Source organism: Oenanthe melanoleuca, chromosome 20 (genome assembly GCF_029582105.1).
Source record: "Oenanthe melanoleuca isolate GR-GAL-2019-014 chromosome 20, OMel1.0, whole genome shotgun sequence".
Classification (NCBI taxonomy): domain Eukaryota; kingdom Metazoa; phylum Chordata; class Aves; order Passeriformes; family Muscicapidae; genus Oenanthe; species Oenanthe melanoleuca.
In genome coordinates, this window is record NC_079353.1 from 6,939,851 (window position 1) to 6,960,100 (window position 20,250).

A 20,250-nucleotide genomic window follows, 5' to 3' on the forward strand; every position below is an offset into this window, starting at 1 on the left:
TAAAAATAGCTCTATCTTCAAGGCAAAAGGACTGGCTGCACTGCCAGCGACGCAGGGGATGTGTCTGCACCCACCGGGGTGTGGGGGCCGGGGCAGGATGTCCTATGGGGTCTGCACCTCGGACCCCCATCCCACATATCTGTTGTGACATGGTGCAGTGGGACCGTGGTGCAGGGGCTCAGGGATTGCCTGTCATTGCCCAGTGCTGTTCTCCTTTATTCCCAAATCAGACTTGGAAACGTGTGAGAACGGAATTAGGGCTGAATGGGGAAAGCGGGGGTGTCTTTTTTCCCCCACCCAGCTCCCCCTGCCTCTTTGGCTCATCTCTGTGTTTGCCCGCATGAGGAGGGGGTTTGGGGAGTAGCTCTGGCATTGCAGAGGTTGGGGGGTTTCTATACAAAGGCTTCTTCACCTGACAGCTGCTAGGTTGGGAGGGTTGGGACATCCCTTTCCCCAGGCATGAAGACTCTCTCTCACTTCCCAGCAGCTTTGGATAAGCTCACTTCTCTCCCCAGCATCTCTACGAGGACGGTGCCTCTCCCCAGTCTAGGGAGAAGGGTGAGAGGAGGTCAGAGCTTCACCTTTCCCTCTCCACCCTTCTTGGACAGGATTTGAGTTCGTTGTCCAGGGGATTCACACCTACAGCAGCCAAACCCCTCTGGGACACAGCTGTGTGGGAAGACAGACAGATCCCATCCCAGTCCTCTGCCGCCTTCTTTGTTTGGGGCACGCGTTTCGGCCCCGAGGATCGAGGCTGCGCACGACGGCAGTCTCGGAGCGATGCAGCCGCAGCGGTGAGATGTGCACCCCACTCCCGGGACGGCACGGGGAGGCCTCGGCGGTGCGGGCGAGCCTGCTCGGGAGGTGGCGAGGCTTCTGCGGGGCTGATTATTCACAGCTTCCCTCGCCCCGATTGGCTCTGCCGCCGCGCACAGCCGGGCCCCGCCGCAGGAGGAGACTCCGTGGCCATAAAAGCGGGGTGAGAGGCAGCCGCCGGCGAGTCCGGTGAACAAGCCGGGCAGCACCGTGGGGCCACCTGCCAGTGTGGCCTCGCCACCGATGACTGGCGCAGCCTGACGCCCGTGGAGGGACAGCCACCAGCCGCGAGCCGTCCTGACTTGGCGAAGCAGGTGCTCGGCGGGACGGGGAGCAGCGCAGGTAGGGCTGCCGGGGTTGTCATCCCCTTTCCGTTGCGTGGGTACAATCGGGGAATCGTTCTTGCTCCCCAAAAAGCAACAGTTTAAGAACACCCCCTGAGCCGTACTGCTGAGAGTGGCTTGTGGTTGGACTTTTGTTATTTTGGGGAGCTTCCACATGGCTGCAGGTCCCTCTCTTCCGTTGAGTGGTTTCAGAGCCCATGAGCAGCTGTCCAGAGTTCCGCTGGGGTTCATTTCCGTGCTGATGCTGTGCCTGCCATCCTGGCAGCAGAATCACCCAGGGCTTGGAGGGGCAAAGGGAATGGGCAGAGAGGATGGGGGATTCTCTCTCCCCCTTCTTGGCTCAAGCAGCAGTCTGGCTGCAGTGCTGAGTTTTGAGTGATTATATTCCAAAAGTTACCAGCTTTTTTGAGAAGCCTTGTCCTGATGGTGTTTCCAGGAAATTTTTAGAGGTGAGGAAAGGAGGAAGGTCCCTTGTTCTTCTCCACCAGAAATACGTGCAGAATCCAAACCTGTGGAGTTGGACCTGTGTGGGAGGAGGAATCTGCTCAGTCTGGGAGAGCTGTTCACATCCTTCATTAGGTATATTTACAGATTAATCAAGATGGGGTCAGTCTCTGCTGTCCAGCACACACAGTCCTGATTCCTCATCCCTCCTTGGGTCACCAAGTCTGTAATCGGCCCCTGGGGTGCATGGATGCAGCTTGGAGGTTTTTCAAAGGAAAGCCGGATCTTTGAAGACTCAAGTGGAAATGGGACAGGGGAGGAAGGGACACCGGCAGGGACCTGGCACAGGTAGAATGTGCTGAGAGTGGCCACAGAGGCTGGGACTCAATGCTGGCATTGCCAGACCCTGCCATGATCCTTCCAAAGTGTTCCTGGAGCTTTGGGCTCCTCCAGGTAACGCAGAATTGAACTCGAGCTCTGCTTTTCTTCTTCTCCCTTTGTGTTCTTGCTTTTTCCTCCCCACTGCTTCTTTCCTCCTTTGTCCAAAGCCCTTTGTTTTTTTTCCCCTCTTCCTGCTCCCGTTTTGCCAGCCCTCCTTATCCCAGCTCCAGGAGCAGGCAGAGCAGTGCCGGGACGTTTGTGGCACCACCTGGACGTTTGCAGTGGGGTGTCCCACGGTGTCCCTGGCCAAGCTGTGCTCGGAGAACTGCAGCTCCCCTGAGTGCCGTGAAATCCTCAGTCTGCAGCAGGGTGACAGGGATGGGACACAGTGTGTCCAGAACGCCAGAGGTCTGAACTGTGCAGTGTCAGACAAGCCAGCAGCTCGTTCCCAGCATAGGAAGGTTCCAGGTGCCGTCCCTGCGCACTGCTCTGGCGGCACCCACGGGGATACCGGCAGCAGAGGAGCAAGAGAGGGGAAGCGGGTGGGGAAAGGGAGGAAAAGGTTCCCGGTGGGGCTCCCGGGAAGCAGTCAGCAGCTCCTTTTGGGAGCTTCATTCCCCCTAGTGCTGCAGCTGGCACCTACCTGTGCGGCTGGCATGTCCTCGCTCCTCGGTGCTGCCTCGGTGGCCCTGATGCAATAAGGGACTGCCCCCGTGTCTCAGCGGCAGGGCTGGCTGAGGTCCCACCGTGCCCCTGCCATCCTGGGCAGCTGCCATCCTGTTCACTGCCACACTGCCAGGGCACTGGGAGGATTCACAGAGCTGGTGGCCGTGCAGCCAAGGAATGCAGACAGCTCGACACATGATGGTGCAGATAATTCAAATTAAATTTTAATCTAGCATGAATTAATACTGTGGCATTAACATTTCTTCATCAGTACCAATTACAGTACATTAGCAGCTACTGCTGGAGAAGACAATAGTCTCTAATATGCGTCATTAATGTGTAACAGATCCCTCTGGGTCATGCCTTACCCGCCCTAGATAAAAGCAGCAATGGAGGCAGGCAGGGGGTTGCAGTCAGTGCACCCCTTTGGGGCTGGCTCTTACTCTGGGGCTACCGTGGTCCCAGTGGCACTGCCATCCTGTGGCACTGCAGCCAGAGTTGGCAGTGGCCTCTCCAGCCTCACCTGGGGTCAGGTTTAGCATTGCCACCTGCAGAGCCTCTCTCCCAGCTGAGCAGTGTCCTCATCCACAGAGGCCAAAGGCTCCATCACGGCTCTCAAACATCTGGAAGATGGCAATCGTGGTCTGCAGGTAGGCTTGAGCCCAAAGTCCTTCTTTGTTCCCTTTCTCTTAATGTAGCAGCCCAGCAGACTCGGTGGGTGGGAGGGAGGAGAGATGAGGCAACACTGATGTGGGGTACAGCAGCCTGGAGTGAGTCCACACTGGGCCATGGCATCACCCCATCCATTTGCCACCACAGCTCTGTTTGCTGTGGTTCCTTTCCCCAAGGCCAAGAGCTGGTGATTCATCTGTCTGTGCCATGCAGACATGGCAATCATAGACAAACCCAATGCTGGGGAAAAAAGGGACTTTAGTTTCTAATGGTATGGTAAGAGAGATGAAGAAGATAGATGGGATGGAACTGAGGTGAGATATGAGATGCAACAGTGGTCTTGCCCACAGTGACTTGGTGTCCATCAGGGACTGGCTATGGCTCTGGGCTTGTACCGAGAGCCGGGTTGCAGCCTGGGGAAGGGGTCACATCTTGCATCCTTGCTGGGAGCAGCATGTGGAGGTGAGTCATATGGGAATGGGCACGGGCACAGGTCCCTCTGTGTGTCCCCAGGAGCAGCTCACAGATGGTGGTGGTAGGTGCCCAGTGCCTGTGGAGTGGTGATGGGCCCCTCAGAGCTGGCATAAGGGATGGTGACAGGCTCTGTGCTGTCTTCTCTCCAGGCAGCATCTGCAGGGCAAGATGGCACGGTGGGCACTGGCACTGGCACTCTGCCTGTCCCTGTCTGCGGTGGCTTCTGCCGACTGTGTCACCCAGTGCTCCCTCTGTGCAGCCCAGACCCGCGGTGCCGAGAGCAGCATCCAGCCCCTGGTGAGTGCTGGCCCCACACGGACCTAAGCCAGGGAGCCACAGCAGTGGAATGTCACGGGTGCAGGGTGGCAGAGCTGGGTGGCGCCTGATGTGGTGGTCATGAGCACCCCAGGGTGCTGGGGCTGTGCAAACTTTGGCTTCTCACTGAGCTGAGCCGCACGGTGGGCTTGGGGTGGGGTTGGAGGAAGGCAGGGTCTCACCCCGAGCACCTGGGGCTGCTGTCTTGCAGATGTGCCTGTGGGAGTGCCAGGGCTCCTTGTCACCCGGGCCCGAGTGGGAGATGTGCAGGAAGGCGCTGGCGCTGCTGGCCCCGCTGGTGGCCCTGGCCGAAGGGACAGACCCGGCCCCGCGGGAGGCGGAGGAGGATGAGGATGAGCCGGAGCAGGGTCTGCGCCCCGCAGAGCTGCCGCTGGCGCCGGCCAAGCGCTACGGGGGCTTCATGAAGATGATGTCCAAGGCGAAGCTGCTGTCCCTGCTCCGCGAGAACGCTCACAGCAAAGGCGGCCTCAGCAAGAAGTTCGGGGGCTTCAGCCGCAAGCCGGGGGAGCGAGCGGCCCCCGAGGACTACCCGGGGCCGGCAGGGGACGGGGACGAGGAGCCCGCGGGGGCCGGGGCCGAGGGGCAGGAGCTGCACAAGCGCTACGGGGGCTTCATGCGGCGCATCCGCCCCAAGCTCAAGTGGGACAATCAGAAGCGCTACGGGGGCTTCCTGCGGAGGCAGTTCAAGGTGATCACACGCTCGGACGAGGACCCCAGCGCCTACTCAGGGGAGGTGTCAGACCTATAGAGCCAGGTGTGGGACAGTAGCAGCACGGTCCCCACATTGCCACCCCGACTGTGCCATCGCCCCTGCCCTGTCCCTGCCCAGCCCGGTGTGGCTGGTGTCACCCTTGCCTCATTCCCCTCGGGGACAGTGAGTTCCATCCCAGTTGTCCCTCCCTGGTTCACCTGCCCATCCTGTGCACGGAGGGGGCAGTGCCACTCCTCCAGCTGCTGGCGGTGTGGCTGTGGCCCAGCCCAGGGTTCCCGGGGGTGTATTGCTGGGGACACATATCCTCCATCCTCCCGTGGCTGCCAGAGCACAGCAGGGCCTGGAAACCATCACAGCTGAGGTACAGGGCAGTGGGCTTCGAGCACCAGGAAGGATGAGCCAGGGCAGGATCAGGGAAGTGGCTGCCGTGGCCATGGGCAGAGGTGGCTGGTGGAACCACAGCACCATCACCAGGTGCTCAAGCGGTGCTGAGCCCAGCCCCTCTCCCCTCCCCAGCCTCTCACAGTGTCCCACTAATCCCAGCACCCACCTGGTGCCCCTGGGCTCCCCCTCCAAGAACAACTCCAGAGGCAGGTCAGCCCCATGCCCCAACACCCAACTCCCCACCGCAGTCAATAAAAGGCAGATGCCAACGAAGCTGAAGCCATGCTGGGTGATGAGCCTCCTCTATAGGGCAGAGCAAGCTCCCCAAAATTGGGGTGCCCAAACAGGCCAGAGGACCTCCTGGCAGCACATGGTGGTATCCTTCCTGTGCCATGGGTGCCAAAAGGAATGTGGGACCCCACACATCTCTGGAGCCATATCCTGAGGGTGACAGGGCCACCTCAGCTGAGCAAGTGCAGGGCAGGGATGCTCAGCCTGCTGCAGAGGTGTGTAGGGTACTGATGAGGTACCTCCTCCAGCAGCAGGTAGGGGAGACTCCCTTGGGAATCACAGCTGCTGCCCCAACTGGGAAGGGACAGTTGTGCTGAGGGCAGGGGGCAAACTGTCCTTCTGCTCATGTGTGACCCCTACCAGCAGCAGCTCAGTGCTGAGGAAGCCCATCCTGGACATCAACTTCCCTTCTGAGTGTCTATGTATCCCCGCAGGGCAGTTCCTGGCTCTGGTGAGACACAGTTCATGTCCAGGCACCAGGTCCAGGTGGGGAAAGGAGGAAGGTCACTGCAGAGCACTGGCACACTCAGCTCACTCATAGCCCAGGCTGGAGCCAGCACACAGCCTGCCTACACAGCTCCAGCTCAGCTCCCTGCACCTAAAGATGCAGCAGCCCCTGCTCAGTCCTTGCCCATGGGGTGCATTGCTCCCCTCCCTCCTGGTGCCCAGGGGAACCAGCACCACAGCCCTCAGCCCAGCCTCGACCTCCTGCCTTCCCTCCCTCCACTTCAGGGCTGTGCAGGATGAACCCTCCCCTCCTCCTCCCTGCAGGACACACAGACACCCCAACCCTACCCTGCAGCCTCACTGCCAGTGACAAGGTGACCCCCCTGAGCACAGGGACATGCTGATGTGCAGGAGCAGCACAGGACTTTTCACTTTTATTATAAAAATATCTTGCAAGCAAAAAGAAAAAAAAAAATCAAACCCAAAAAAAAGTCTGTACAAGCAGTCACATTGCTCCCAATGCAACCCCAAGGACCCCAGGTGCCCCCCAAGCCCCCCACAATTTCCACAGCTGCAGGAGCCAACAGAGGGTGAGACTCCATATGATGGCCCAGGGAGGGGGGCACATGGAAGACATTTGTCCCCATGGGTGGGCTAAGGGGAGGCTGCCTGGCCCCCAAGACAGAGTTGGGGTGGGGGGGAACATGTAAGTCTCTTATAAACTCTGGAGGGTTTGGGGGATTCTTTACTTAGGCCTTGGTCTTAATTTTGCACATCTTATTCTAGTGTTAAGTACACAGCAGTAACACCCACGTACAACACAAAACATTGGGGGTTTCAGCTCTAAAAATTAACAGTTACATGTCAAACAGTCAAAACATGTTACACGGTACCTGCGGGGAGCTCCCAGGGGGAGCCAGGCTGGGGGGGCCCTTGCACGCTTTGTACAAGCCTGGGGCAGCGCAGTGGGTCCCAGTGCAGGGCAAGGCTGTGCACAGGAAGGTGATGATGAGGAGGATGCTCGGTGCTGGGGAGCCAGAGCTGGAGCTCCCCTGGACGGCCTCGGCTCAGTGGCCTTCCAGCCTCTTGGCCTTGGGGCGAGACAGAGGTCCCGCAGAAGGGACACTTGGGAAGAGAGGCGGACGCTTCGGTCCTTCCTTTAAAGCCAGAGTTTGGTGTCCAGGCGTGGTGGCAGAGTCCCAGAAGGCAGTGTGGGGGCCCTGTTGGTCCTGGGGAGCCGTGGGCCAGGCAGTGGCATCCCCATGAGAGCTGGTGTGGAGGCACTGTCATTGTCTCCTCAGCCCAGCTGGAGCTTCCCAAGGAGCTGCTGCTCCGCTGGCTGAATCTGCTTGCAGGCAAACCCGGCACACTGAGGTTGAGCAACCCCTGATGGGGGTCCTGAAGGGATGGAGCTGGCAGCCCCAGGACCAAACTGCCCCCAAAAATCATGTCTCTCTGGATGGGAGAAGATCCCAACAAGTATTGCGGGCTCCATTTCCATCCTTAAACACAGGTACCGCAGCGCATCGCTCCCAGTGCTTCCAGAACAGTCCTAGGGAGGAGCAGAGCTGCTCCCCGCAGGACAGGGGTCCCAGCAGCCACTGCTCCCTCACTTCCTGGTGATCTGGACGCTGGCATACTCGGAGCTGGTCTCCTCGGGGCGCGGGGCCGGCCGCTTGGGCGCCTTGCTGAGGTGCACCATGTCCAGGTCGGCATAGGTGAGGTTGTCGTCGCCGTTGGGCGCCCGGTTGGTCTGGATGCAGGCGTACTCTGACTGCTGGCTCATCTCCACCATCCGCCGGATGGTCTTCCTCTCCTTCTCGAAGTTCAGGTCCGCGTAGGTCAGGTTGTTGGGGTCGGATTCCTGGGGACGGCACCAAGAGTTCCTCCTCTGGGAGGATGCCCCTGTACCCACAGCCCGGCTCTGGAGTCAATCTCACTGCAGCTCAGCCTGGGCCACCTCAACCCTGCTTGTATGGGGAGACAATGCCAGCAGCAATGCCAGCAGCCACCACCCTGCAGCCATGCCCCACCCCATGCTACAGCTTCAAATCATGAGCCACCATGCCACCCTGCTCTGGCTTCAAAACCTCTGCCACAATTCCAGAGCTACCACTGAAGCCCCTCCATCACTCCATCCCAGCAGGGCCAGACTGTCCAGTGACGCCCACACAGGAGCTGGTAGAGCCTGGGTGGGATGGACAGATTGCTGCTGATCACGACTTTGCTTGTAGCTGCGTCACCAAATGCAAAATAACTCCACAAATAGCCTGGGTGGCTATTGCACAGCTGGTTCTCTAGGCAGCACCAATCCAGACTCTACTGGGAGGAGAAGGAGGAGGAAGGCAGAAAAGATTCTAGGAAGTGGCTACTCTAGAGCAGCCTCTTCCACCTCCAGCCACAGAGTGGAGACACTGAGATGCTTCACTGGAGAACCACCACCCTCCATTGGAGACATGGAGTTGTTTCACTGGAGAACCACCACCCTCCACTCCCATCTCCAGTGGCTCCCAGCCAATCTCCCTCCCCAGTCCCAGGATGACCCACCTGGGTCGTGGCCTCGCTGCTCTTCTCTGGCTCATGTAACCTGGAAGAAGAGACAAAAACAGTCAGATGCATGGAACGTCCTGTTGCCCTTTCCCTGGTGATGGAGCAGCTGGGGAGGTCAGAGACAAGCCAAGGTCCTTGCAGCCGCACTCAGCAAGACAGGTCCTGAGCATTGGCTCGTTCTGTTCCAGCTGCCTCTGCTGGCCAGAGACCAGCTCCCACCAGCCTGCTCAGCCCCACCACAAACAAAAAATCCCCATGGGCACAGAACAGCAGCTGGGATGATGGGCAGACACTGTGCTCCTGCCTTCCCTTTCACAAGTTCTGGGGATACAGCTCTGCCCCAGTCCTGAGGGACGCTGGGCTGGAGGCGTCCAGCTCAGTTCCCACAGGTTACTAGTGAATTTAGAAGAGATTTGCACTCACCTGGCAGATGGCGAGCTTTTACCTGCTGAAAGAGAAGAAAGTTTAGGAAAAAAATTAATTCAGGAAACAAGATAAACGCCCCATTTCCCTGGGCACAGAGAACACATGCAGAGACTGCTTCAAGGACAAGGACACATCTTTTCCCAGAGGCAAGTGCCTGCAATTCCCTGGAGTTTCAATCAATTTCATTCAGGACTGTTCCTGGGGGAGCACAGGAGGTACAGGGCAGGGTTTAAACCAGTCAGAGATTTCCCTGCAGACTGCAAACAGCCTGGGCAGCTCTATCAACACTTCACTGGGCAGGACCTGCAGCTGCACTGCCAGGAGTTATTGTCCAATGGGGTAAGGTGAAACCCATGGCAAAGGGAGGAAAAATGGGGTTGGGAGCAACTGCCTCCCTGCCACACACTCAGCTCCCTTACCCTTGATCTGCTTTGTCCGGATGAGGTACAGAATGGCAGCCACCAGCAGGGCCAGCATGGTGCAGACCACACCCACCACGATGTAGATGAGCATATCATCTGAAACATCAATGAAAAGGTCACCATGGCCCAAGAACATGGTACCTCCCAGTCCCTGCAGCCTCACAACTGGGATTGGCCAGTGATGCAAGAAGCACCAAGGAGGACAGCTCAGTGCCTGCCACCACCACATCCCCCTGATATGGAGATTTGATCCTTCAACCAAATTTTGATGGGGCTTTGAGCTTCCTCAGGGAGTAACACCACACAGCCACCCTGGCAGGCACCCCATCCCAGCAGCTCTGACGCACCCTTAAGCATCTGGGACTCCTTGCTCAATTCCCCCTGGGCTGGGTTGGAGATCCAGAGGAAGGCTGAGGTGTTGGCAGGGGCCTGGGCATCGTGCACCACCACACAGGTGATCGTGGACCCGTTTTTCTCCTCCGTCGCTTGCACCTCCACCTGGCTTTCCAGCCTGAACAAGCCCTTGGGGAGCTCTGATGGCCGGGAGGCGTTCTTCACCTTTATCTGAATCCCATTCTCCAGCCAGGAAATGGACACAGCTGCTGGGTAAAACTCCTTCACGAGGCAGGTGAAGGTCACAGTCTTGTTCACCTCAGCGGGGCTCGGCTCAGCGCTCACTTCAACACTGGGGGGAACTGGGAAGAGAGGCAGAGCTTGGTGTTTGCTGTCTCTGGCTCTGCTGCCCACAGGGAACCCTGTCCCTGCCCCTGGGACCCCTGTCCCCCTCCCAGGGCCCCCAGCCCTGCAGGAGCAGGACACCCCAGTGTGTGTCCCCCTGCCCTCACCTCGCAGGACTCTGCTGAGCTGGAAGCTCCCACGCAGCGGGGCCGGCAGCGTGGAGTGCTGCACCTCACAGGTGAGCTCTGAGGGGACATCATCCTTCTGCAGGGTCACTCTCACGGTGCTGGACAAGTTGTAGGTTTTCAAACTCCATTCCGTGACCTGGGGCTGCTGAGCCACCATGGGATTCTTGTTCTTGAACCATTTCACCCCAATCTCTTTGGGAAAGAACCCTCCACTTGTGCAGGTGAAAGGCACCGACTGCCCCGGCACCGCTCTCTGCTCAGGCCCAGACACCAGAACAGGGCTGGGTTTGGCTGTGGGGAGAAGCATGGGGCCATCAGAGCAGGCTCTGGCCCCTGCCCTGCCCTGGGCTTCCAGGAGCAGAGTCTCCTGCAAGGGCACAGGGATGGCTCATGGGATCCTCTCCTGGAGCAGGCCCGAGCCCCTTCCCCATCCCTGTGCTACCTGAGCAGAGCCCGCTGGGCTGGTTCCCATCAGGAGCTGCTCTGGGAGCCCCACTCACCTTGCACAGACACCTCTGTGCCACTGCCACGCTGAAACACCACCTCCTCACCAGTGTCTCCCCTGGTATACTTCACACAGTAGTAGGTGCCCATGTCCTCAGGCTGAACGTTGCTGATGTGGATGGTGAAGTCTGTGTCGGACCCATTCACTGCTCCCGTCACACGGGGAACTTTCACTCTCTGGTCATAGATGGTCTTGTTCCCACTGCCCCAGCCCTTCAGCCACCTCACACCACCTATTACATCTGTTCCAGACGTGGTGCAGTTCAGGGTGAGCGTCTTCCCCGCTTCCACTGACACCTTGTCCTGGGGCTGGTGCAGAATGAAGCCCTGGCCACCCATACCTAGAGAAAAAACAAAGAGACCAAATCTAGCCTGGCACCACACATCCAGACTCCTGACTGCTCTCCCAGCCCTGGGACAGGCTGAACACCCCAGGTGATGGGCTGTGTTCACAGGCACAGTGCTGTGTCCACAGCACAGAGCTGGATGGAGCTTTGCTTGGTGACTGTGCTGTTCTCCATCAGGACAAATCATGGAGCACATCCCAGCTGCCCATGTCTCCAACACACTGGGCTGCCCCCCCACATCCACCTGGCTTTGTCAGCCAGGAGAACAATGTGCACAAAACGAGGTGCTGTGAACAGCCAGCTCCCACCACCAATGTGACACGGCGATTTCTGTCCCAAATCTGTCCCTTTTCTGCATGGAATCCCAGTCCCAGTGATCCCAGTAGAGCACAGCCAATGCCCCCACCAATGCCAGCCAAGCAGGCACTGTTCCTGCTCAGCAGCAACCACAGGGAGACAGCACCTTTGGAGCATATCCACACCACTGGTCTCTAATCCAGTCACCTGCGCCACACCTCCCTGCACAAACAGTGACACTCCAGACAACCATTACACATACATAGGCTACCCAGGGTTAATTTTGTCAGTGCTTCCCATGCCAATATAGTTATTGCAACCAAATTCACAAAAGATTTAAATCCTGGTCACTACTTAAAGGAACAATTTTTAAGCCACATGGGGAGAGAAATGGGGGAACCATTTAGATCCACCTGCTGGTAACAGGTGGCTGTGGCACCCAGAACCAGCGTCATGGCCACACACATCATTGTGTTTGAGCAGGTAATGCTGAGCAGCATGGGGAGCACATGGACTGACACCTCACATCTCTCACACCAGAATCATGGAATCACAGAATCTTTTACGCTGGAAAAAGCCCCAAGATTGCTGAGTCCAACCATCAAGCCAGCACTGCCAAGCCCCCAACCATACCATGACCCCAAGTACCACATGCACAGTTCTTTTAAATCCCTCCAGGGATGGCAACTCCACCACTGCCCTGGACAGCTCTCTCTTATCCATTCTGTGAAGAACTTTTCCCCAGTATCCAACCTAAGCCTCCCCTGTACAACTTGAAGCCATTTCCTCCTGTCCTGTTGCTTATTATTTGGGAGAGGAGAATGACCACCTGGCTACAGCCTCATTTCAGGGAAATCCAGGACAGCAAACTCATGCCAAGGCTTCCCTTGGGACACAGCAGGATAATCTCTGGATGGTCCCAGGAGGACCTGCTGTAGGACAAGCTGCTCTGACCCCTCTGGCCACAGCTGGCTCTCAGAGACAAGAGCTGATTTTTGGCAGCTGTTAATCCCTCCTGACTCACAGTGGTATGTGCTGTACCCACAGATGTTCTCACTGCTCCACTGTGCATGGATTTACTCAATCTCTGTGGCCAGAATTACCAGGAGCAGTTTCTCCAGACTGCCCCAGTTAAAAGCTTTTTGCCCAGGGCATCAGTCCACAGCATCCTCAGCCAAAACCTTCAGGCCTTGGGGTTTCCCTTTGAAGGCATGTCAGAGTTAACACAGCAGCAGCATTTGACACCAGAACAAGTTTTTCCCACAAACCAAGCAGAGAGGGACGGAGTTGGTTTGTGTCATGTCCAGATGAGTCATTCACTCTGAGCCTTGGTCCTGCACCTGAGCAGTGGTGCCCTGGGCCCCTGAGAGGCAGCCCCATGGTTCTCAGGTGACATCCCAATTTTGGGGAGCAGCCCTGGAGCAGGAGCCTCATGCACTCCATGTGCTGAACACAGCACTGACACAGTGCAAGCACTACTGGATCTGCTTCTGTGGCATCTCCTGAACTTCTCCATCTCCTGCTGCCGAGAGACCTTTCGCAAGAAATGGTTGAGAAACTCACAGAGGAAGTTCACAAGCACAGAGGCATCATAACATCATCTGTCTGTCACCAAACCACTGCACGTGGATGTGACACAGGAAGGGACCAGGCTGCCACAGGCAGAGACACTGGAATCCCCAGCCAGCAGCCACACACACCCCAAGCCTTTCCATGTACCTGAGGGGGCCACAACACCAAGTACTGGCTCCACCAAATTGGGCAAACAAAGCTCCTTAGTGGACAGCACTGTTACAGCAAGGGACACATCCCTGGTGTGGCTACAGGAGCAGGAGGCCAGGGCCACCCCTCCACTGCCACTCTGTGCCCTGTGATCAGCGTGTTACTCACTGCTTCCCTCTGCAGCCCTCTGTAAAAGCAACTTCCATGGAGTGGTTATCCCCATGTCCCCTTGAGGGTCCCCTGCACTGGGTGGAGCTGCCTGCACCATCTCCCACAGCCCAACCTGAGCGAGCCGAGCACCTCCTCTTCATCCTCCCTCTCTCCATCTGCCCATCTCCCCATGAGGCACGTGGTATGCTGAGGGGGAAGAGCTGGGGAAGTGCCTGCTTTGGGGCCTCAGAGCTGGCCCCAACGCCAAAGAGTGTCAGGGTGGGCACTGCTCAACCCCAAAGTTCATTTCTTGGTTGCAGTGATGGGTCTCATCCTGAGAAGCACTGGGACACTGAGCTGAGCGTGGCTGGCTGCCATTCCTGGAGTGCAGCAGGGGCTCCCCACACCTTGGCACAAGGGTCCTGCCTTCCTGGAACTGCAGGGATTTAACCCTGCAAGCAGCAGGGATCTCTCCCAGGGTGCAGCCAAACGTGGATGGTCTGTGTGCATTCCGCGGCACTGAGCCCACATTCCCTCCTCACAGGGGCAGCAGCGTGCCTGCCTCCCTGCCCAGGGATCAGCAGGCACAGAGCATGCTGTTGTCCAGGGAAAGGATGCAAGGTGCTTTCCTGCTTTCCTGACTGCTACTGCTCCCAGAGGATCGAGGGGAAAAAGGGCTTCACACAGCTGCAGCTTCACTGGCAGCTCTTGGTCACTGCAGAAAATACCATGAGGCACCAGGCAGCCCCTCAGATAGGATTAAAATGGGGCTTTGGGTTATTTTTCCACATGTTCTGCTCTGCTGCTTCAGAGACCCTCACCCAGCTCTGTTCAGAGATTTCTGATCTATGACACAGCCAATAGCCATGATCCACCACAGGAACACCCCAGCAAAGACCAGCTGGTACCTCCTGGCTGAGAGGCAGGAGTCACAGTCAGACCTGGCTTCTCCATTTCCTACCTGCATCCAACACCCCATACCAGGACCAACCTGTTCAGAATGACCCCAACCCCTGCAGCAGCTCACAGCAATGCCCCCACCTCTACCCCAAAGAGAAAAAACAAAGGGGAAGTCGGCAGAAAACCCCAGAACACACAAGTTAGAAAATGCAAAGTTTCCACCAAAGCTTCTTTCCTCTTTCTCCCTGAACACAGCTTCTCCTCACACACAGACCATGCCTCCCCTTCTCCTTCCCCTTTTGAGGTGCTCACTCAGTAGCAGCAAGAGCCCAGCTCCCTCCAGCAGCTCACAACATGCCTGTGCACCAGGAATGGGATATTGGGGGCTTCAGGCCACAACCACATGGGACACCACAACTTCTCAGCATTTCCCTGCTTCTCTCCTGCTGCCTCATGACACTTTTTTCCTTAGACTTGGATTTCAAACCACCTGGAACTGGAACACGATCCTCTTGCCCCCAAGATCATGGGGAATTTAGATGTTCTGACCCTGTAATCTGCTCTATCCTACACTCCAGAATTAGCCAAGGGTTTTAGAGCCCTGAAAGCATCACCTGACAGTTCCCACGTAGGTGGGAGCACCCTCGCAGTGCAGACCCGGAGCACTTCCAGCCTGGAGCAGAGGCAGGAGCATGATCTGGCTGAGCCTGCCTCCTTCCCGTTATTCAGTTTAATTTGGGAGCAAAATAATTCCAGCTCTCACTGCAGCGCAAGTTTTCCATGTCGGTGACACATTTTTTTTTCTATATTCCACCTTTTGAAGTATTTGATATTGAACAGATTGCAAGAGGCTGGGGTTTAATTCAGGAGAGGCTGCTTGGATGCTTCCTGGTAAAAATAGATTTTTTTTCCTCTGAAGGAGCTGGGTGAGGAGCTCCGGGATGGCTGTGTGCTCCAGAAACAACGTGCAGCTGGTCACCGGCATCCAAAGCCCCACAGTCACTCACTGAAGGAGCAGGCCAACGGGCAAGGGAACCCCAAAATAATCCTGCTGGAATTTCACCTGCAGCAGGGCTGCCAGGGGTGGAAACTAACAGGTGCTGCCTATAAAAGGCCTGGAATCTGCTGTTTAGGGAAGGCAAGGAGAGCCCTGGGGATAGCTGCTGAGCCCTGAGCAGACCCCAGGGCGCTCAGGGAGGGTTGTACTAAAGGCTGTGTTTCACATCTGTGACATCAGAGGAAGCCTACACTCACATGCAGCCACCATTTCCAAGCTCCCCTCCTCCAGCATCAGCAGAAATTCATCCCAAGAGCCAGAGCCCCAGCAGGAAACTGAATTCCCCTTTGGAAGAGGCTCTGTGGAGACAAACTGGCACAGAAAGGCTCTGCAGGGCAGTTTCTCAATGGGGCTGTGCTGTTTGGCTTCCCACATCTTGCTGCCTTTGCCCCGCTGGAAGGTCTCCTCCAGGACCTTTCCTTTTCCCCTTCACTTCTGCAGAAGCTGTCAGAACAGCCGGCAGTGGGAGCCTGGGCCAACTCTGCTGGAGTTCAGCTTAGTTTGAGGCATGACCCAGGAGGGATTCGCCATATGGAAAAAAAGGATGTGCACGTTTGCACCTAAAATCAAGGATGCAAACCACTTCACAACTCTGGGGTGGCTTTTTCCCATGGCTGGCTCAAAGAAATGGGGTTCTTACTCCAAGACCACATTTAATTACGTTCAGGAGCTTTGCTGGAGCTATTCTCTCACGCAGGAAATCGCAGTGGCTCACTGGGAAGCCGCGCTCACCGCCAAAGCCTTCTTGGCTCTCAGCAGCCGGAGTTTTCAGTTTGGGGCCAGCACTTCTCAGTTGTGATCAGGCGACTCAAAGCAAGGAGTGTTGTGCTGAAAGCATTTGCTTTCTACCCAAGTTTGCATCCAACTCTTTGCCCAAGTAAAGCTTTGACGGTAAATATTTCAATGGGCTTGGGAGAATGTGGGTTTCCCCCGCGGAACCTGGGTTGGGCTGTTTGCAGTAGGATCTGGCTGGAAGGGGTGGGGTTGGAACAGAGCAAAAGGCTCAGCAGCAAGATGCTCTTGAAGATGCATCACTATTGCTGCAGGTTTGCCTCAAAAACCCCGTCCCTCCCTTGGCAGGGAGAGCGATTCCTTCGAAATCACCCAAAACGAAACACCCTAGAAAGGAAACATCCTTGAAAGCAGCAGTCACCGCAGTTCCTGGTGGGATGAGAGACTTCTCTTCCCGCTGCCGGTAAGGGAAGCGGCCAAGAGTGGCACGCTTTGACTGGTCCTTTGCTGTGTCCCCCAGCTTCTCTAAGGAACTGATGGAGCCATGAAGCCCTGGGACACTCTGAGCCTGAGGCGACACAGAACTACTCCGGTGCCCGGAGGTGTTGCAATTCCACCGCTTCAGCGCCCAACAGTTGAGTGGAGAAAGAGCCCACAACGGGCTGAAGCAGGAGGGTAGCAAGAAAAACAAGTTCTTGGCAGAGAAGACAGGCAGCCCTCACCAGAGCCTCCCCATGCCTTCTCCACAACCATCTCCCAGTGGGAATTCGGGCTGCTTGCTGAGATTTGCCTCACCCATAGCTGGCAGGGGGTGCTCGCAAATGGGGTGGGAACAACATGCCTCTTCATGCCCCTGCCGAATTCCCGGCCTGGCTGGGAAGGGGAATGTCTGCCTGCCTTGAAGTTTGGTTCGAGAAGAACCGGCGGGCAAGGGCCCCCGCGGGAGCCCCTCGGCCACCGCCGCTCTCTAGGTCACCGCAGGAAAGGTCAAAGCAACCGTGCGCGGAGAGGCGGCGTCATGTCGGTACCGGAGGTGTGCGGGAGCGGGGAGAATCGGGGAAAAACCGGGCAGGGAGACAAGGGGGGAACAGGGCAGAGGAGAGGAGCAGGGCGGGATAAAGGGGAGGAAACACAGCAGAGCAGGGAGAGGAGCTGAGTGGGAGGGAAAGGTGGAAAACAGGACAGAGGAGGCAGGAGCAGGATGGAAAAAAGAGGGAAAACGGGGCAAAGCAGAGAGGAGCAGCGTGAGAAGGGGGAGAACAGGGCAAAGCGGGGCAGCAGAGTGGGAGGGAAAGGGGGGAATAGGGCAAGGAAAGGAGCACGGAGGCAGGCAGAAGCCATGGCTTACCGGGCAGGGCGAGCAGCAGCAGGCAGGGCAGTGCCCAGGCGGTGCGGCCGGGATCCCGGGGATGCGGCTCCATCGGTGCGGGGAGCGGAGCCCGCGGCTTCACAGCGCGGCCCCGCGCCCGGCTCGGCGGCTGGGTTCAATAAAAAAGACAAATTAAAAAAAAAAAAAAAAAAAGAAACAAAAAAGCGCAGAACTGCAGCTGGCGAAGGAAATCGCTTTTCTCAGCCCCAAAATGAGGAAGGAGGCCGGGCTCCCCCCTTTCTCCCCCCGCGGCGGGCGGGCAGCGCACACGCACGCACCGACACGGACCCGCGGCCCCGCCGCCGCCCGTGGGCACCGGAGCGGGCTCGGGGCCGCTGACGGGGCCGCCGCGGCGGGGCCCCGGGCGGGCGCGTGCCCCGGTGCCGCGCCGAGCCGCCTCCCCCCGCCGCCCCGCCGCGCCGCCTCCGTTGCCGTGGTACCGGGGAGGGACGGAGCCGGCCCCAGCTTCGAGACCCCCTCCGGTTCCCAGCAGCCCCGGTTTAGCGCCGCTTCCCCCGTGGCGGGGGCGAAGCCAGCCCCGCCCGCCCCGGGGCAGAGTCCTCCGGTCAGCCCGGTGTGCGGCTGCCTTAAGGTGGGCTGGGAGGGGACCCCCGGGACCGGCCGCCAGCAGCCCCGGGGTGCCCGGTCCCTGTCGGCCGAGCCGGAGGGAGGAGGCTCTATGGCCCCAGGACTGGGGGGTTGGGGGTCCTCTCACTCGCCATCGCTTCGGCACGGCCACAGCACGCAGCCCAGCATCTCTGGGCTGGGATCGGGGTACAGGAACACACAGGGGGTGTTCGGGGTCCTGAACACCCAGGGACCATCTGGAGCTGTGCAGGACAGCCCGTGGCAGAGGCACAGCCAGCACGCAGCCTTGGGGGTCCCAAATGCACGGGGATCTCCCAAGGGACCACGCAGGGCTGAGCTGTGAACCCGTGGCAGAGGCACGGGTGGTGTTTTGCCGGTGCTACAGTGACAGGTCAGCTTGGCCCGCGGGGGTCAGGGCCAGGAGGGGACACTGGTGCAGCACAGGCAGAGGGTGGATGGGGAGGGAGAAGAAAACCCTGCACAGCACACTGGGAGAGTGGGGACTTCCCTGTGATGTCCCCTCAGCGGGAGCCTGCAGCGGAAAGAAGCGAAAGCCTGAGGACATGCAGCTGTAATTGTAGGCAGGGCTGAGGAAGAGGAGGAGGGTGTTGGGGTGTCAGCATCCATGGGATTCATGGATGCTGCACTGCCCTGCTTCTCCCCGACACAAAGTCCTTCCCAGGGGAGTCACAAGGACACATTCTCCACTGTCTGCACCTGTCAGTTTCTCACACTGCCCAGGGGCACTTCAGCCAGGCCAGGCAGGTACCTGGGATGCCAGATGCAATGCTGGCAGCTCCCAGCACCACCCCATGTCCCCTCTGCCCTCCCAGGGATGGGGTAGACACTGCAGAGCAGGAGCCCCAGCCCACCCAGCATCACCTGCAGCATCCCCGGCAGCACAGTTCACACCAATCGCTCTCCCACACTGGGCTGGGTCCCCGAGGACAGCACTGGGTGCCATACTGGAGGACCCGCTGCCGGCTTCCCCCTCCTCCCCAGGCAGCCGCCAGGGCTGTCGGTTTTATTTAGAGCCTCGCACAAACACAGCCGAGATATCTGAAGTGACTTGGCACCACCAATCTGCGCACGGCGCCCGCCTGCGCATCCCCGGCCCCGCCAGCCTCCCCCTCAGCCCCAGCTACGCCCATGGGGCACATCCAGCCTTAATTTAGCACTGCTGGGAGCCGGGATCAGCTCCCCAGGCTTCTGCACTCGCCTCCCTCTGCGATCCCCTGGCAGCTGCAGGCTGCTCTCAAGGGATGTGGCCAGCACTGCTCCCACTGGAAAAACTTTTTTGTGGCTAGCAGCACTGGTCCTGGAAAGCCCAGTACAGCCATCATTTTCTTTCACAGAGCTGGCCAGAGTGGCCAACAAGGAGCAGGGACCCAGAGAAGCCCTTGGATTTGGCTTTTTGCACATAGAAATAATTTTTTTGCACAGGGATGGGACACAGGGGCACATCACTACAGTCCACAGGCACCTCACAAGGGGTAGCAAAAGGGCAGGTGCTGAGCTCTGCTCTCTGGTGACCAGTGGTAAGACCAAAGGGAACTGCATGAAGCTCTGTCAGGGAAGTTTGAGATTAGATATTAGGAAAAGGTTCTTCTACCAGAGGGTGTTTGGGTACTGGAACAGTCTCCCCAAGGCACTGGTCACAGCACCAAGCCTACCAGAGCTCAAAAGGCATTTGGTTTGGATAATGCTCTCAAGCACAGGGTAAGATTCTTGAGGTGTCCTATGCCAATTCAGGAGTTGGACTTGATGATCCTTGTGGGTCACTTTCAGCCCTGGATATTCCATGGAATTAGCAGTGGTTTGTGGAAACCCTGCAGCTACATCACTCTGGGCAGTGTATCCCACCCAGCCCAAGTGCAGAAACAGGAACTTTCAGGGCAAGTGAGTGCCCAGCAGGAGAGCAAATGCCAGGGACACCCTACAGCCGTTCACAGCCACCTTTCCCGGTTATTTTTACATGCACAGATCTGGTTTGTTTCAGCCTGTCTGGGGTGTTCAGCTCGGTTTGAAGGTGCAGACAACCTGTTCTGAGGCGATCACAGAGCAGAGCCAGCCCGCACACAAGCAGCAGCCACTGCAGAGCGCTCAGGAAGGGAAGTTAGAGCTTAAAAAAGCTCTGCAAGAGAAGGTACAGCACAGAGCAGATGGCACGGCGCGAGCTTCCCGGGGAGAGCTGCTATTGCTCCCCATTAGGAAGCATATGGGCAGGCTCAGCTGCCTCCCCTCCTACCCATGGCCCTTCCACTTGGCATCACAGGGGCCCTGCTCCAACACGAGAGGTTTGGAGGATACACCCTGGCAGGGCATCAGGGGGAGAGGAGCATTCGGCTCCTTG

General features: G+C 57.9%; 2 protein-coding genes across 5 annotated transcripts; one reads left to right on the forward strand and one right to left on the reverse strand.

Annotated features, from left to right (window-relative positions):
• Positions 1-256: 256 nt before the first annotated feature.
• Positions 257-5,554, forward strand: PDYN (prodynorphin). 2 transcript variants are annotated; one of them, XM_056507433.1, is made up of 3 exons: positions 257-1,158; positions 3,947-4,094; positions 4,324-5,554. In XM_056507433.1, the coding sequence occupies exons 2-3, from the start codon at positions 3,966-3,968 to the stop codon at positions 4,879-4,881; spliced, it is 687 nt and encodes a 228-aa protein (XP_056363408.1). In that variant the 5' UTR covers positions 257-1,158; positions 3,947-3,965; the 3' UTR covers positions 4,882-5,554. The 2 variants fall into 2 exon arrangements, with proteins under 2 accessions (XP_056363408.1, XP_056363409.1); XM_056507434.1 differs by lacking the exon at positions 257-1,158 and having other exon boundaries at positions 2,591-4,094.
• Positions 5,555-6,692: 1,138 nt separating this feature from the next.
• Positions 6,693-17,860, reverse strand: LOC130261354 (tyrosine-protein phosphatase non-receptor type substrate 1-like). 3 transcript variants are annotated; one of them, XM_056507476.1, is made up of 9 exons: positions 17,750-17,860; positions 17,289-17,418; positions 10,732-11,076; positions 10,211-10,522; positions 9,713-10,060; positions 9,363-9,461; positions 8,941-8,962; positions 8,515-8,554; positions 6,693-7,831 (listed from the first exon to the last, which is right to left on the reverse strand). In XM_056507476.1, exons 2-9 carry the CDS (start codon positions 17,359-17,361, stop codon positions 7,577-7,579), a joined length of 1,494 nt encoding a protein of 497 aa, XP_056363451.1. In that variant the 5' UTR covers positions 17,362-17,418; positions 17,750-17,860; the 3' UTR covers positions 6,693-7,576. The 3 variants fall into 3 exon arrangements, with proteins under 3 accessions (XP_056363451.1, XP_056363449.1, XP_056363450.1); XM_056507474.1 differs by having other exon boundaries at positions 8,941-8,965; XM_056507475.1 differs by lacking the exon at positions 17,750-17,860 and adding an exon at positions 17,588-17,669 and having other exon boundaries at positions 8,941-8,965.
• Positions 17,861-20,250: the final 2,390 nt, after the last annotated feature.